This window comes from Cornus florida, unplaced genomic scaffold (assembly GCF_030987335.1).
Source record: "Cornus florida cultivar Cherokee Brave unplaced genomic scaffold, ASM3098733v1 CherokeeBrave_3.0.0_Hap2_Chr10, whole genome shotgun sequence".
In the NCBI taxonomy this organism is placed as follows: Eukaryota; Viridiplantae; Streptophyta; class Magnoliopsida; order Cornales; family Cornaceae; genus Cornus; species Cornus florida.
In genome coordinates, this window is record NW_026775580.1 from 79,241,901 (window position 1) to 79,257,199 (window position 15,299).

The following is a 15,299-nucleotide window of genomic DNA, read 5'->3' on the forward strand; positions in this document are numbered from 1 at the left end:
AAATCCAGGATACTTTACAGCAGTGTCAGACATTTATCCACGGCGACCCGAGGAAGAATGTGTGCTTCCTAGATTGACACTCGAGTACTTCATTAGAAGAAATGGACTACAAGTGTAAGATGCATGAGACAACTTTTGTCAAAACAATCAATTCATGCTGTGACTACTTTAACAACAAAATTCAAAATTCCATAAGTCAATTGAGGTAATTTGCAACAGTTTGTAAATTGAGGATGTTTGTTGACAAAGAAAATAGTAGAGGGGGGTATTTTGCAATTTTTTGAAACTGCAAGGGGGTTTACAACCATTTGGTTTATTAAAAATTCAAATTCACCAACGGGCCAGTAACCTAGCGGTATCGGCCTCTTACTTCCCAAAGGGAAGTCAGGGGTTCTCTAATTTAATTATTAATAATTCCTTATAATTAAATTAACCCAAACATACATATATCTCCATAAATACATAAATATAAAATCATGAGTATTGGTGACTGTAAGCCCCAAGACCTCATTCCTATATTTTCTTCTACCTTTCTAGATTGCTTTCTACTTGTATTAATTTTAATTATGGACCAAGCTTGGGCCAATTAAATAATTTTCAGAAGTACCAACTAGGGAAGAAAAATTAATTAAAAAAAAAAAAAAATTCAAATTCAGATTACAAAACCTTTTCTCTCAAATTTTCCTACCCCTTTCTCACTCCTCAATCTCGTCCAACTCCTACCAGAGTGGTTCTCCATCAGCAAATTTCCGCAACAGATCTCCCGGAAAACCAATGCGACTCCTGTTCTCTCCCTCAATATCCTCATCGCACGATTCTTCAACTTCATTCCTTTTTTCCAGGGCGATCTCATATCGTGGAATCTTCCATTGATCACACTTGACTTGTGTTTCATAACCTTTGTCGCCTGTGGGAAAACTCTGTCCCATAGTCAGATGTGAAGCTATATAAGCAACTCTTTTAGCTAGCCCATTTCCTTGAGAATATCGAAACGAAATTTCATATTTGTCAAATTTTGACAACAAAGTAAAAATTTCCCTGCATAAAAATAATTTTTATATCAATATAATTGGAAACGGGAATATAAAATTAAAGTCTAAACTGAAACTTTATACTAAAAGCTTACAAATAAAGTTCCCTATGGTCAAAGCGTAGATGCTGAAAACGACTTAGCACGTTGAAAATTATTTTATGGTCAATCTCCAAAATAATGTTCTTTGCTTCCGATCTCCTTTGTAGAATTTCATATATCCCATGATGCACTCCAAGTATGAAAGCTTCATCTCTAGATGTCGCATCAGGAAGTGGCTTATGGAACCTTTCCAAAACCATTCCCCAAGAATCTCTGAGTACTTGTCCACAAGAAGCTTCTATGGTCCCATCAAGATTTTCCTTAAAAAACCCAGAAACATTTAACTTGTACCACCCGTCGAATGGTGGTTGCCAAGAACAGATGATTACTGGGTGTTCTAATACAGTAAAAGCACAATTCTCCAAAACATAAATTTGTTGCTTAAACATGTAATTATAAATCCCTTTGTTGTACTTTCCAGGAATCCTATAGAACCACCACATGAAGTCTTCTATTGAGATATATCTCAACTTGGAACCCCCAGCCACATTCCAATCAGTGTTGCCCTTTTTGTACAACCCATAATTTTCTAATATTATGTTGTGCTTCTCCACAAGAAAAAGATGTTTGAAACCACTTAAATCCTGTTGTTTAATGGTCAAACAATATATATAGTTAAAAGAATAATTATAATTATATAAAAAATAAAAATTATAAAGATGTTGAACTTACGGATTTTGGAGGCATTCCTTTCTTGATGCGAAGGGCAATCTCCGCATGTTCAAGAATTCCTAAGGAGACATAATATAAAAACATCACTAAAATATAGCAATGAATAGAAAAACTTTTTAAACACATGAAGCCAAAATCTTTCTTGATTGTTTTTATGTATCAAGCTCTGAACAATATGTTTTCATTACGGACTTCCATCTTCATTTTTCTAAACTAGCAACGGAACCAAAACAAGCATGGAATTTGATTTTTGGGAATGATAGCAATAAAAGCTTGTAATTTGACCTTTACAACTGGTCATTAGATGGAAATTCTCCAATAGATGTATTAATGCCTGCTCAAAATGTGAATCATAGTAATCAAGAGCGGAGCAAGAGTAAGAATAGGGCTGCAAATGAACCGAGCCGTTCATGGAAAACTTAAGCTCTGCTCGTTAAAAGCTCGGGCTCGTTCGTTCAGTAAATGAACCAAGCTCGAGCTCAATTTTCAGGCTCATTTAGTAAACAAGACAAGCTTGAACAATGTTAAGCTCGGCTCGTGAGCTCGTGAACAGGCTCGTTTACATAAATATATATAATTATATACATATATATGTATTGTATTTTAAAATAGCCAAAATATAGAAATCTAGCCAAATTCATATATATTTTTCGTTTGTCCATTCATTGGCCCAATTAGTATTTGGGCATTTAGAAACTCATTTAATTTAGTAGCCCACTGATTAAATCATAGATTCATCTCACCTGTTGGATTGACATTTTAATTTCTCAACGATTAGATAAAAAACAAACCCGAAAAACTAGCCGTAAGATGTTGCGACATGCTTCTCCAACCCCACTAGCGTATCTGCAACGGAAATCATGTTTGTGCACCACCCTTCTACTACTCAGGTGACTGTCTTCTACTCCTAGTGCGACATAAGGTTAGGTCTGTTTGTACCCCTTCCTCTCCTCCCTCTCTCTCTCACTTGATTTCCTCTGATAATATTGTTGATAAATATGATATATGGAACATTGATGAATTTAAAGTTGGTGAAGGAGAGTATATGAAGAATATGGAAGATGAGTGTTTAATATGGAACTGATGGTGGCGTATTTCTGTTCCAAAATGATTCCTCAATTCAGTTGATTGATATATATATATATACACACACACACACATACACACCCACATACAATCACAAGTCGAGCCGAGCTCGAGCCTGGCTAGGCCATGCTCAGCCGAGCCAAGGCCAAGCACCTCTTTGACTTGGGAGAGCCAAGCCTGAGCTGCCTAAAGCTCGGCTCGACTTGGCTCATTTGCAACCCTGAGTAAGAATTGACTTCGAAGCAAGCATTTCCCTTTTAGTCGGTAATGAATGAATACGCAGGAGTCCGTTGATGAGAAGAGGCTAGGGCTCGAGCTCAATTTTCAGGCTCATTTAGTAAACAAGACGAACTTGAACAATGTTAAGCTCGGCTCGTGAGCTCGTGAACAGGCTCGTTTACATAAATATATATAATTATATACATATATATGTATTGTATTTTAAAATAGCCAAAATATAGAAATCTAGCCAAATTCATATATATTTTTCGTTGGTCCATTCATTGGCCCAATTAGTATTTGGGCATTTAGAAACTCATTTAATTTAGTAGCCCACTGATTAAATCATAGATTCGTCTCACCTGTTGGATTGACATTTTAATTTCTCAACGATTAGATAAAAAACAAACCCGAAAAAAACTAGCCGTAAGATGTTGCAACATGCTTCTCCAACCCCACTAGCGTATCTGCAACGGAAATCATGTTTGTGCACCATCCTTCTACTACTCAGGTGACTGTCTTCTACTCCTAGTGCGACATAAGGTTAGGTCTGTTTGTACCCCTTTCTCTCCTCCCTCTCTCTCTCACTTGATTTCCTCTGATAATATTGTTGATAAATATGATATATGGAACATTGATGAATTTAATGTTGGTGAAGGAGAGACTATGAAGAATATGGAAGATGAGTGTTTAATATGGAACTGATGGTGGCGTATTTCTGTTCCAAAATGATTCCTCAATTCAGTTGATTGATATATATATATATATACACACACACACACATACACACCCACATACGATCACAAGTCGAGCCGAGCTAGGCCATGCTCAGCCGAGCCAAGGCCAAGCACCTCTTTGACTTGGGAGAGCCAAGCCTGAGCTGCCTAAAGCTCGGCTCGACTTGGCTCATTTGCAACCCTGAGTAAGAATTGACTTCGAAGCAAGCATTTCCCGTTTAGTCGGTAATGAATGAATACGCAGGAGTCCGTTGATGAGAAGAGGCTAGGGCTCGAGCTCAATTTTCAGGCTCATTTAGTAAACAAGACGAGCTTGAACAATGTTAAGCTCGGCTCGTGAGCTCGTGAACAGGCTCGTTTACATAAATATATATAATTATATACATATATATGTATTGTATTTTAAAATAGCCAAAATATAGAAATCTAGCCAAATTCATATATATTTTTCGTTGGTTCATTCATTGGCCCAATTAGTATTTGGGCATTTAGAAACTCATTTAATTTAGTAGCCCACTGATTAAATCATAGATTCATCTCACCTGTTGGATTGACATTTTAATTTCTCAACGATTAGATAAAAAACAAACCCGAAAAAAACTAGCCGTAAGATGTTGCAACATGCTTCTCCAACCCCACTAGCGTATCTGCAACGGAAATCATGTTTGTGCACCATCCTTCTACTACTTAGGTGACTGTCTTCTACTCCTAGTGCGACATAAGGTTAGGTATGTTTGTACCCCTTTCTCTCCTCCCTCTCTCTCTCACTTGATTTCCTCTGATAATATTGTTGATAAATATGATATATGGAACATTGATGAATTTAAAGTTGGTGAAGGAGAGACTATGAAGAATATGGAAGATGAGTGTTTAATATGGAATTGATGGTGGCGTATTTCTGTTCCAAAATGATTCCTCAATTCAGTTGATTGATATATATATATATATACACACACACACATACACACCCACATACGATCACAAGTCGAGCCGAGCTCGAGCCTGGCTAGGCCATGCTCAGCCGAGCCAAGGCCAAGCACCTCTTTGACTTGGGTGAGCCAAGCCTGAGCTGCCTAAAGCTCGGCTCAACTTGGCTCATTTGCAACCCTGAGTAAGAATTGACTTCGAAGCAAGCATTTCCCGTTTAGTCAATAATGAATCAATACGCAGGAGTCCGTTGATGAGAAGAGGCTAGGGAAAGCTTGAACCCAATTCTTACAGTGATGAATATGACTGCATCTCCTCAACAGGGCTCTAACTGCATCTCATGACAACCCAGCCTTCATCGCTCCTACCAAGATGGACTAAAGATGGACTAAGTTGGCCCTCACTTAGCCAACAGCCCTGGAGGGGTTTCCTCCACAACACTTTCAGACCATTTTTTTCATATGAACTCAACAAACTGGACCGAAGCCCAAGAAAACAACAAAGGAAAAGGAGCAGCTAGATTATGCTGACTCTGATGACGAGTATGAGCATGTACAGAAGGAGCAGGATCTGGTGCCAGTTCTGAAATTGACTCATTCTAGCAGTGGCCCAAGCCAGCCAACTGAGCAGGAAGTCAAATACGCACTTCTCATTCAAACTAACCAAAGACTTTTTGTATCATTAATTGGGGATTATACCTGATGACGTACTACTCCCTCAACTCTTCGATCTCTATCCCCAGGGTATATAATATGAGATTGCTACCTTATTTCCTAATGATTGACTTTCTTCTGCATCAATAGACATTATTGCGAAGGAAGTTCTCATTTGTGGAAGATGGGTCCGAGGCTTAGCAATGGAAATCTCCTTATTATGAGTAGAGTCACTGCTAGCTTCTTCCTAGAACTGTGGTCAAAGGTCAATGAGAAAGAGAAAGGCTTGCTGATTTTGATAGACCATCAGACGGCTGGAAGTGAGCTCGGCCGCTCTAAGCCGAAGTCACTCCATTCCTATTTTCTGATCTTTCTCTGCTTCAAATTTCAAATAGAGGATCCTTGTCAGTGGGAGTAAATCTGTCCAGAGATGCTTAAAACCCCCATGCCTCTCACTTTTGATCCGAGAGGTAGGAGGAACTTACACGCCAACAACTCACAATCACAAGTTTTTTGACATCTTTGTGTGCCGCCTCAGCGCTATCCTTAATTAAAAGCCCACCTACTGAGTCTGAGCATGTACAGAAGGAGCAGGATCTGGCGCCAGTTCTGAAATTGACTCATTCTAGCAGTGGCCCAAGCCAACCAACTGAGCAGGAAGTCAAATATGCACTTTTTCATTCAAACTAATCAAAGACTTTTTGTATCATTAATTGGGGACGATACCTGATGATGTACTACTCCCTTGGCTCTTCGATCTCTATCCCCAGGGTATATAATATGAGATTGCTACCTTATTTCCTAATGATTGACTTTCTTCTGCATCAATAGCCATTATTTCGAGGGAAGTTCTCATTTGTGGAAGATGGGTCCGAGACTTAGCAATGGAAATCTCCTTATTATGAATACAGTCACTGCTAGCTTCTTACTAGAACTGTGGTCAAAGGTCAATGAGAAAGAGAAAGGCTTGCTGATTTTGATAGACCATCTGACGGCTGGAAGTGAGCTTGGCCGCTCTAAGCCGAAATCACTCCATTCCTATTTTCTGATCTTTCTCTGCTTCAAATTTCAAATAGAGGATCCTTGTCATTGGGAGTAAATCTGTCCAGAGATGCTTAAAACCCCCATGCCTCTCACTTTTGATCCGAGAGGTAGGAGGAACTTACACACCAACTACTCCCATAGTCACGGGTTTTTTGACATCTTTGTGTGCCGCCTCAGCGCTATCCTTAATTAAAAGCCCGCCTAATCTAATTGTTCTAGCTAAGGAACGGAGTGAGGTCTCAACGAGCCTACTTTTTAAAAAGAGTTTGGTAGGGTCATTCAAGCTTGTAGTTTTGGGTGTGGATCATATCGAGCTCGAACCCATTCTGCTTCCACAAGCTTTTCTAGAGGAGAGATGTTCGCAATTACAATTCTTAGCCCCTTCTGGAGATGGGAATTACCTGCCCCACTGGGGAAGAGGAGAGGGGATATTCCGTTCATAAATCAATACATGAAAGTAAGGGATCCATGAAGCAGAAAAAAATGTGGCAAAAGGCAAGTCCCGAACCATTCAGCTCCTTCTTCAGGGCATCCCAAGTCTCGATCCGGAGGTTTATCGAAAAACTATCTTACCTATTGAAGACTTAATGGAGAAATAAGTGGAGGAAAATCTTTTAGTAATTGATGTTGTTTCCTATTATTGAAGATTTGATGTTATAGAGTAATCAGTGGAGAAAAATCCTTCTTGATTCCTATTTTCTATCTCTTTCCATTCTCATAACTTCTTCTCCTATATAAAGGAGCCTCCACCATTGTATTGTTTATGATTTGAGAGAGTATTATAAAAGTGATGTAGCCCTTTGGGCTCTTTGTACTGTGGATGTAAGCCCTAGTGACTGAACCACGTAATATCTGTGTGTTTTACTTATTTTATATATATCTTCGCTTTCGTTTTATGCTTTACAACATGGTACAAAGCCTAATTTCTCTTCCTAGGTCCGGACACATATTTTGAGGTATTTCCTTCGCATCTGAAATGTCGCTAAGGGTTTCTCGGTGCTTTGTGACTTGTTTGGGCTGCCTGAGTAATGTTATTTGCCTTTGCCATGTCTCCGGCAGTTTTTATTGACTTGTTTGGGCTGCCGGTGTGTTTGGTAGTATTGTCTTCGCCTTTGCTGTGTCTCCAGCAGTTTTTATCGACTTGTTTGGGCTATCGGTGTGTTCGGTAGCATTGTCCTCGCCTTAGCCATATCTCCGGCAGTTTTTTGTTCACTTGTTTGGGTTGTCGGTGTGTTCGGTAGCGTTGTTCTTCGTCTTCTCTCTTCATTATTCACACTTGTTACTCGTCATCTCAATAACATGTTGGGCATTAATGCTCCAACTTGAGGGGGAGTATTGAAGATTTAATAGAGAAATCGATGGAGGAAAATCTTTTTGTAATTGATGTTGTTTCCTATTATTGAAGATTTGATGTTATAGAGTAATCAGTGAAGAAAAATCCTCCTTGTTTCCTATTTTCTATCTTTTTCCATTCTCATTTCTTCTTCTCCTATATAAAGGAGCCTCCACTATTGTATTGTATATGATGTGAGAGAGTATTGTAAAAGTAATGTAGCCCTTTTGGGCTCTTTGTGTTATGGATGTAGGCTCTAGTGGCTGAACCACGTAATATCTGTGTGTTTTACTTATTTTATATCTCTCTTCGCTTCCGTTTTATACCTTACAACATTACCTCCTATATCAACGGCCAAGAAGTTTGCAATCAAAGACTGACTTCTTTAACAACACCTTTTGCATCTTTACGAAGGTTGATTCAGGCCAAGACCGTAGGAATAAAAAAAAAACTTCACATTCAGGAGCTCACTACAAGAAAAATGATTATTTACAACGAGGTATTTACAACATGCAAAATTACACCTTGTCAAAAGGAAATTTTACAACATGCTTCCATGTATGTTGTCAAATTGAAAAACATACAACGTTTTGAGCATGTTGTAAAGTAATTTGAAATTTTTCCGCACTAATTTTAATTCAATTTATCGCGCACATATGTCTGTCGCCAGCGTCTTAAGTATTTTTGTAATTGCACGACCCACGACTCTCTTTCATCTCTCTTCCTACTGCCTCGGCTCTCTTTGTATCCTTGACATACGCAGGGGCGGAGGGAGGGGAAAGGGGGGGGCCCTTAAAAAAAACATTTTTTTTTTACTATATATATATTTTTTTGATAAGTAAAAATATATTAAAAAAGCGTTCAAAGGGGAACGCGTCCCTAATACACAAAACAAAAAATGGACCTAAGGACCAATAGAGTCCAATAGATTAAATAAGTCATCAATTGAAGAGCAAGCGCTTCCTCTTACATAACAGAAAAGAGAATGAAGAATATGAATTTTTAAATTTGCTAGAGATGATTCCTTTCCTTTAAAATTTTTGTTATTTCTCTCTCTCCAAATACACCACCAAACACAGTGTGGAACTATCCTCCAATAATCACGGGCATGACCTTTGACTGGGCATCTTCTACATGCGTTAATCAATTGTATAGAGTGCTTAGGCATTACCCAATGAACGCCAAAAATGTTGAAGATGAGATTCCAACAATCGTACGCCACAAGATAGTGCATAAGAATGTTATCCACGGACTCACCGTCTTTTACATAGACAGCACCAGTTAACAATGGTGTTACCTCTCTTTCTCAAATTATCCAATGTCAAAATCTTTCCCCAGGTGGCAGTCCAAACAAAGAATACGACTCTAAGTGGAGCTTTAGAGTGCTATATAGACTTCCATGGAAAATCATGACCAACGAAACTGGACAAACACAAGAACATGGATCGGACACCATATCTACCATGGGTTGAAGGGAGCCACAAAATATCGTCACAACCTCTGCCAACACCCTTCTGTCTATACAACAGATCCAAAAAAACGCATGCTTCTTCCATCTCCCAATCGTGAAAAGAACGCCTAAAATGCACATCCCACTGCTATCAAGCCGATAACAGTTAATTACGTAAGCGTGCTTATTTTCGGCAATACTATAAAGTCTAGGAAAGGAATGAGACAACAACTGATCTCCACACCATAAATTTTCCCAAAATCGAACATGCCTACCATCACGAACCTTGAATTTTATTTTTTTTGATAAGTAAAGATGTATTAGAAAACATTCAAAAGGGGAACGCATCCCAAGAGCTATACAAAAGCCGAAAAGGCAGAAACAAAGAGAAAAAGGGACAACTTATAGACCCAAAGACCCAAAAAGTCCATGATTTTATCAATAGATGAACAATCTCTCACCATACCCTAACTAAAAAGAAAACAAATAATAGAGTACTTTAACGCCCCAATGGGTATCTCCTCCCTAACAAAGGATCATTTATTCCATTCTTTCCAGAGGCACCACCAAATACACAGAGGAGTCACCCTCCAGAAAACGCGAACACAAGCCCCCACCCTTTGGCCCCTCCAAATATCAATCAAGCCCCATGAGATTCGGGGCATAACCCACTAGACGCCAAAAAGACCCAACATAAGACTCCAACAGTCATGAGCCACTGGGCAGTGCAAGAGAAGGTAATCCACAGACTCTCCATCGATCATACACTGACAGCACCGATTACAATGATATGTCTTCTCTTCCTCAAATTGTTCAGGATCTTACCCCAAGCAGCAGTCCAGGCGAAGAAAGCCACCCTAAGAAGAGCCTTCGAGTGCCAAACCGTTTTCCACAGGAAGGAGGAGCCCTGAAAACTGGAAAGACAGAAAAAGAAGGACCGAACCTGAAAAGTCACCTGTGAAGAAGGCACCCAAGTCGAGAAATCCGACCCAGTGCCATTCACCTCCTGTGGATACAAAAAATCCAACAAGCCATTAACATCATCCAACTCCGAATCATAAAAGGCTCGTCGGAATTGAACATCCCAAGACAACCTACCGCTATCAATGCGATAGCAGTTAGCAACCAAAGCATGACTATCCACAACAATCTTAAACAACCTTGGGAACCGGCGAGACAAAGGAAGACCAAGCATCCTCCCAAAACCGGACATTCCGTCTTTCCCGAACTCTAAATCTAATATGCTTAGAGAACTCATCCCATCCCTTCCTAATGAAATGCCACACCCCCACGCTGACAGCAGATCTAGCCGGCCTAGCAGAACAACCCCCTCTCTCCTCCCTAAACCGACATGAAACAACCTTCCTTCATAATCTATGTCTTTCCCCGCCAAATTTCCAGAGCCACTTGCCAAGGAGAACCCTGTTGAAAGGGGCCAATCTCCGAATCCCAAGACCTCCCGACTTGAAGGCTTGTAAACCTCCTCTCACCGAACAAGATGATACTTAAACTCCTCCCCCCGACCGCCCCAAAGGAAGTTACGTTGAATCATCTCAAGTCTCCTAACAACAGAAGAGGGAATCACGAACAGCGAAAGGAAATAAGTTGGAAGGCTGGAAATAGTGCTCTTCACCAACGTAACTTTTCCTCCCTTCGAAAGATATTAATTTTTCCACCCAGCCAACCTTCTCTTGAAGCACTCAATCACCGGGTCCCAACTTCCCACCCTCCTTGACGAGACGCCCAAAGGCAAGCCCATCTCCTAAACCACCCCCACAGGGACAAGCACACTCTTGCCCACGTTATTCTCAAACCAGAAACAGCCTGAAAACAAACCTTCTAAATGAATTTGAATTTAATATGTGAGGAAAAAACATCCCAACTTTTCCGAATGAATTTCCATGGGCTAACGCCTCCCGTAACAGAGACTGGACGGGAGGATCAACCCCCTCTCTCTTCCCCAAAACGACACGAGACAACCCTTCTCCACTAGCAATGTCATTCTTTACCGAATCTCCATAACCACTTTCCTAATAAAGCTCTATTAAAAGGGACTAGCTTTCGAATGCCTAAACCGCCTATTTTCAAAGGTTTGCAAACTTGCTCCCAATTAACAAGATGATACTTGAACTCCTCTCCTCTCCCACCCCATAGAAAGTCCCTCTGAATTTTTTCAATCCTTTCAGGAGCAGATCATGGGATTTGAAACAAAGATAAAAAGTAGGTGGGAAGGAACGAGAGAGTACTCTTAATAAGAGTGACCTTCCCCCCCTTTGAAAGATACTGTTTTTTCCATCCTGCCAATCTCCTCATACCTATTAATCACCGGGTCCCCACCCTCCTAGAGGAAACTCCCAAAGGCAATCCCAAATAAGGAAGAGGAAAAACACCCACTCCACACCCTAGAACTGCAGCTAAGGAGGAAATATCTGGAACATCCCCCACTAAGACAACCAAACTCTTTCCAACATTGATCTTAAGCCCAGAAACCGCTTGGAAACAAACAAGAATGCACGTCAAATATCTGAATTGAGAGACATCGGCATCACAAAAAACCAAGGTATCATCCGCAAACAACAAATAGGAGATCTCTATCTGATGTGCAACATCTCTGTCGAATCTAAACCCCCTGATGTAACCCAAATCCTCTGCTCTTCTCATTAATTTGCTCAATCTCTCCTGACAATAAGGAATAAAAAAGACTACTTATCAAAAAATAAATAAAAAAAGACTATAAGGGGTCTCTTTGTCTTAAACCTTGCAAGTTCACAAAGAAACCAGTAGGAGATCCGTTCACTAGCGCAGATAACATAATAGACGAAATAAAAGTTTCGATCCATTTTATCCACCAATCTCTGAACCCCATCCTCCGAAGCAAGTAAAGCAGAAACTTCTAATTAACATAATCATAGGCTTTCTCGATGTCGAGTTTGCATAAGATGCCAGGAAACCCCCCCCCCCCCCTTCCTTCCACCTAGAGTCAACACATTCCCCTGCAATAAGAACAGAATCCAAGATTTATCGTCCTCCAACAAAAGCATTATGTAACTCTGAAATAATTCCATCCAAAACATTACTCATCCTAAGAACAAGAACCTTGGCAATAAGCTTGTACATGCATCCCACTAAGCTGATTAACCGAAAGTCCTTAATATTAGATGCACCGCCCTTCTTAGGAATAAGGGCAATAAAAGATGCGTTCAATGATTTCTCAAATATGCCATGAGAATGAAATTAGTGAAAGGTGCCCATCACCTCACTGCACACCACCTCCCAGCTCTCCTTGAGAAACCGCATAGTAAACCCATTTGGTCGTGGAGCTTTATCCCCATTACAACTTGATAACGCCTTAAGCACTTTTTCTTCAGTGAATGGAACCTCAAGCCTGTCACTATCTAGCGCAGAAATAGTATTAAATTGAAGACCATCAAGCTTAGGTCTCCATCCCAAAGTCTCAATGTAAAGCTGTTAATAGAAAGAAGCTATTCCCCCCCACATCTCATACTCTCTCCACAACTCTGAACCATTCACACAGATACGCCCGATGTGATTACATCTTCTGTGAGCGTTAGCAAGCCTATGAAAGAATTTTGTATCGCGGTTTCCTTTTAGCCACAATGCCCGAGATTTCTAACGCCACGAAATCTCCTCCATAGCAGCAATCTCAGCAAAAATCACCTAACAAGAGGCTTTCCTAAAGCGCCAAGACTCCACATCCTGCCCCAACTAATCAAGACGATCAAGCTCAGCTATATCAGTTAGAAATCTATTCTTCTTCCATTCAAGATTCCCAAACACCTCTTTGTTCCACCTCTTAAGCTCAGTTTTGAGAATCTGAAACTTCCTAGCTAACACAAAGCTAGCAGAGCTTGTAAAAGTTGCCTCCCCCCACCAAGACTTGACTTTCCTTTGGAAGTCCTCAGATCTCAGCCACATATTTTCAAAGCGGAATTGATCTCAACCCTCCGTAATCAAGAACTAAGGGCACATGATCAGATGTCACCCTAACCAGAGTTGCCTGAATAACATTCAGGAATTTCTCTTCCCACTCCCCAGAAATCAGGAATCTATCCAGCCTTAAAAAAAGTAACCGGATCCCTGCCATAAGACCAAGTAAAGGCTGCCCCTTCCAGTGGCAGATCAAATAGAAAGTGATGATCAATAAATTTTGAAAATTGGGTCATCTCCAAGGACCACCTACCCCCTATGGACCTCTCAAACGGAGACCTAACAGAATTAAAATCCTCGCCTAAACACCAAGGCAATGACCACAATCCCTTAACGTAGCAGAGCTCTTCCTAAAAGGCTGGTCTGTCACTATCAATGACTGGGCCATAAACTCCAGAAAAGACCCAACTTAAATTATCTTCCTTCGTCTGGAACACACATGACAAAGAGTAGATTTCATTCCAAATGTTCGTCCTTGACAACCACCTTCGATCCCACGTAAGTAGAATTCCGCCCAAGGTGCCGGAGGCATTTAATGCTTCCCATTCCATGAACCTTCCTCCCCAAAGGCTCCTAACCACCCCGCTGGTAATAGAGGCCATCTTAGTTTCTTGCAAGCATACAACATGGGCACTCCACTTCCTCACAGCTACCTTGACCACCATTCTTTTGTCCGGATCATTTAGACCACGAACGTTCCACGTAATAATTCGTAACTTCATTAAGAACCAAAAACGATCATCTCCCCTTCTCCCCATTTCCCACTTCTGGTCCTTCCCCTTTCTTTAGTCACCCCATCCTTCCCCTCATATTTAATATAGGAAATGAGGTTCTTGAACTCCTATTCGCCTTTCCGATACGTTAAATGTTTTCTATTTTTAACTTCTTTTGTGCCCTGAAAGGTCTCTGTATTATCATTTGCTACCACTATTGCATGAGGAATGGACAAAGTTCGATCATCATTACCCTCTGAAGAGACACCCAAGGCTTCACTGACCACGCTAATATTCTCAATCACCTATTCCATACCCAGATCATTAGTCGTCGCTAAACAATCGGGCCGCACAACTGCCAAAGGTTCCACTATGTCCACATCAGTTTGATCCATTTCCATCCAAGGATAAAAATCATTAGAACAGACCTGCTGAGAAGAAACCCAATCTCCATTCTCTTCCCCCTCACTCTCCTTGTCGTTCCTGTACGTATTCAACTGCATATCCAACTCTATTCCAGAATCATCTGGATTAACCGTCATCAAACTATGAACGTCATTCGCCTCAGAATTGGATGGTAAACTGTTTAAACCTTTCAAAGCAACAAAAAGCCTAAGCTCTTTGAGCAAAGCCACAGTTGAATCGTCTGTCAACTTGAAGTGAAGATCTCTTCCCACGCAAACTGTCAACCCATTAGAACAACCTACACTTCCAGACGTATCTTTTGAAACATCAATCACTGACTCATCAATCCGTAGAACAATAGACCCAGAAAAATCCCACTATTGAACAGAACCATCCTCCACGCCACCACCACTTCTCAACACCCCACATAAAGGAGTAGAAGAAGAAAAAGGAGCAGAAAGAGAGCTTTGAGGATGAGAAACTGAGGTCAAACCGGGATAATTGAAGGTATGAGAGCGTGCTACCCACTTCTGTTTTTTATTACGGATCCATCGAGAACCATAGCGACCGGCTATACTTGCACTCATCTTCCTCCACTTCGCTTTCTCATACGAAGACCAGTGTCTATTAACAGATGACAAAATCCTGGGCGAGTCTCGCTGTGAAGAAGAAAGAACCTGAGACTGGCCTGGACTTGGGCTTGTCCTTCAATACTTAGCCCCAATGAAACATTTGGACCAGGCTTATTATTTAAAAAAGAGATGGATAAGGAATTGGGCCCTCTCTGTACCCATCTTTTAGTGTGGGGGGTCCGAGGCCCAGACCTAGCCAATACTCTATTAGGCTTGGGCTTGATGATCCCATTATTCAAACTACGCCTATATTGGCTTAAAGACTCACCCTTGGCCTGCCTTAACACCTTCCAGCCCAAACTACCACCAACCTCAGCCCAATCAGAATCACAGTCCCTCCCAATCTTA

At 40.7% G+C, this 15,299-nt stretch overlaps 1 protein-coding gene across 2 annotated transcripts in view; it reads right to left on the reverse strand.

The window, feature by feature from the left end:
• Window positions 1-632: 632 nt before the first annotated feature.
• The window catches only part of LOC132278712 (uncharacterized), a 63,493-nt gene continuing 48,826 nt past the window's right edge, over window positions 633-15,299 (reverse strand). For both annotated transcript variants that reach the window (XM_059780570.1, XM_059780571.1), the window contains exons 3-5: window positions 1,805-1,863; window positions 1,127-1,716; window positions 633-1,038 (exon numbers count right to left, since the gene is read on the reverse strand). In XM_059780570.1, the coding sequence (XP_059636553.1) occupies window positions 720-1,038; window positions 1,127-1,716; window positions 1,805-1,863 (968 nt within the window). In that variant the 3' untranslated portion in view covers window positions 633-719. The remainder of the gene's footprint in view (window positions 1,039-1,126; window positions 1,717-1,804; window positions 1,864-15,299) is intronic.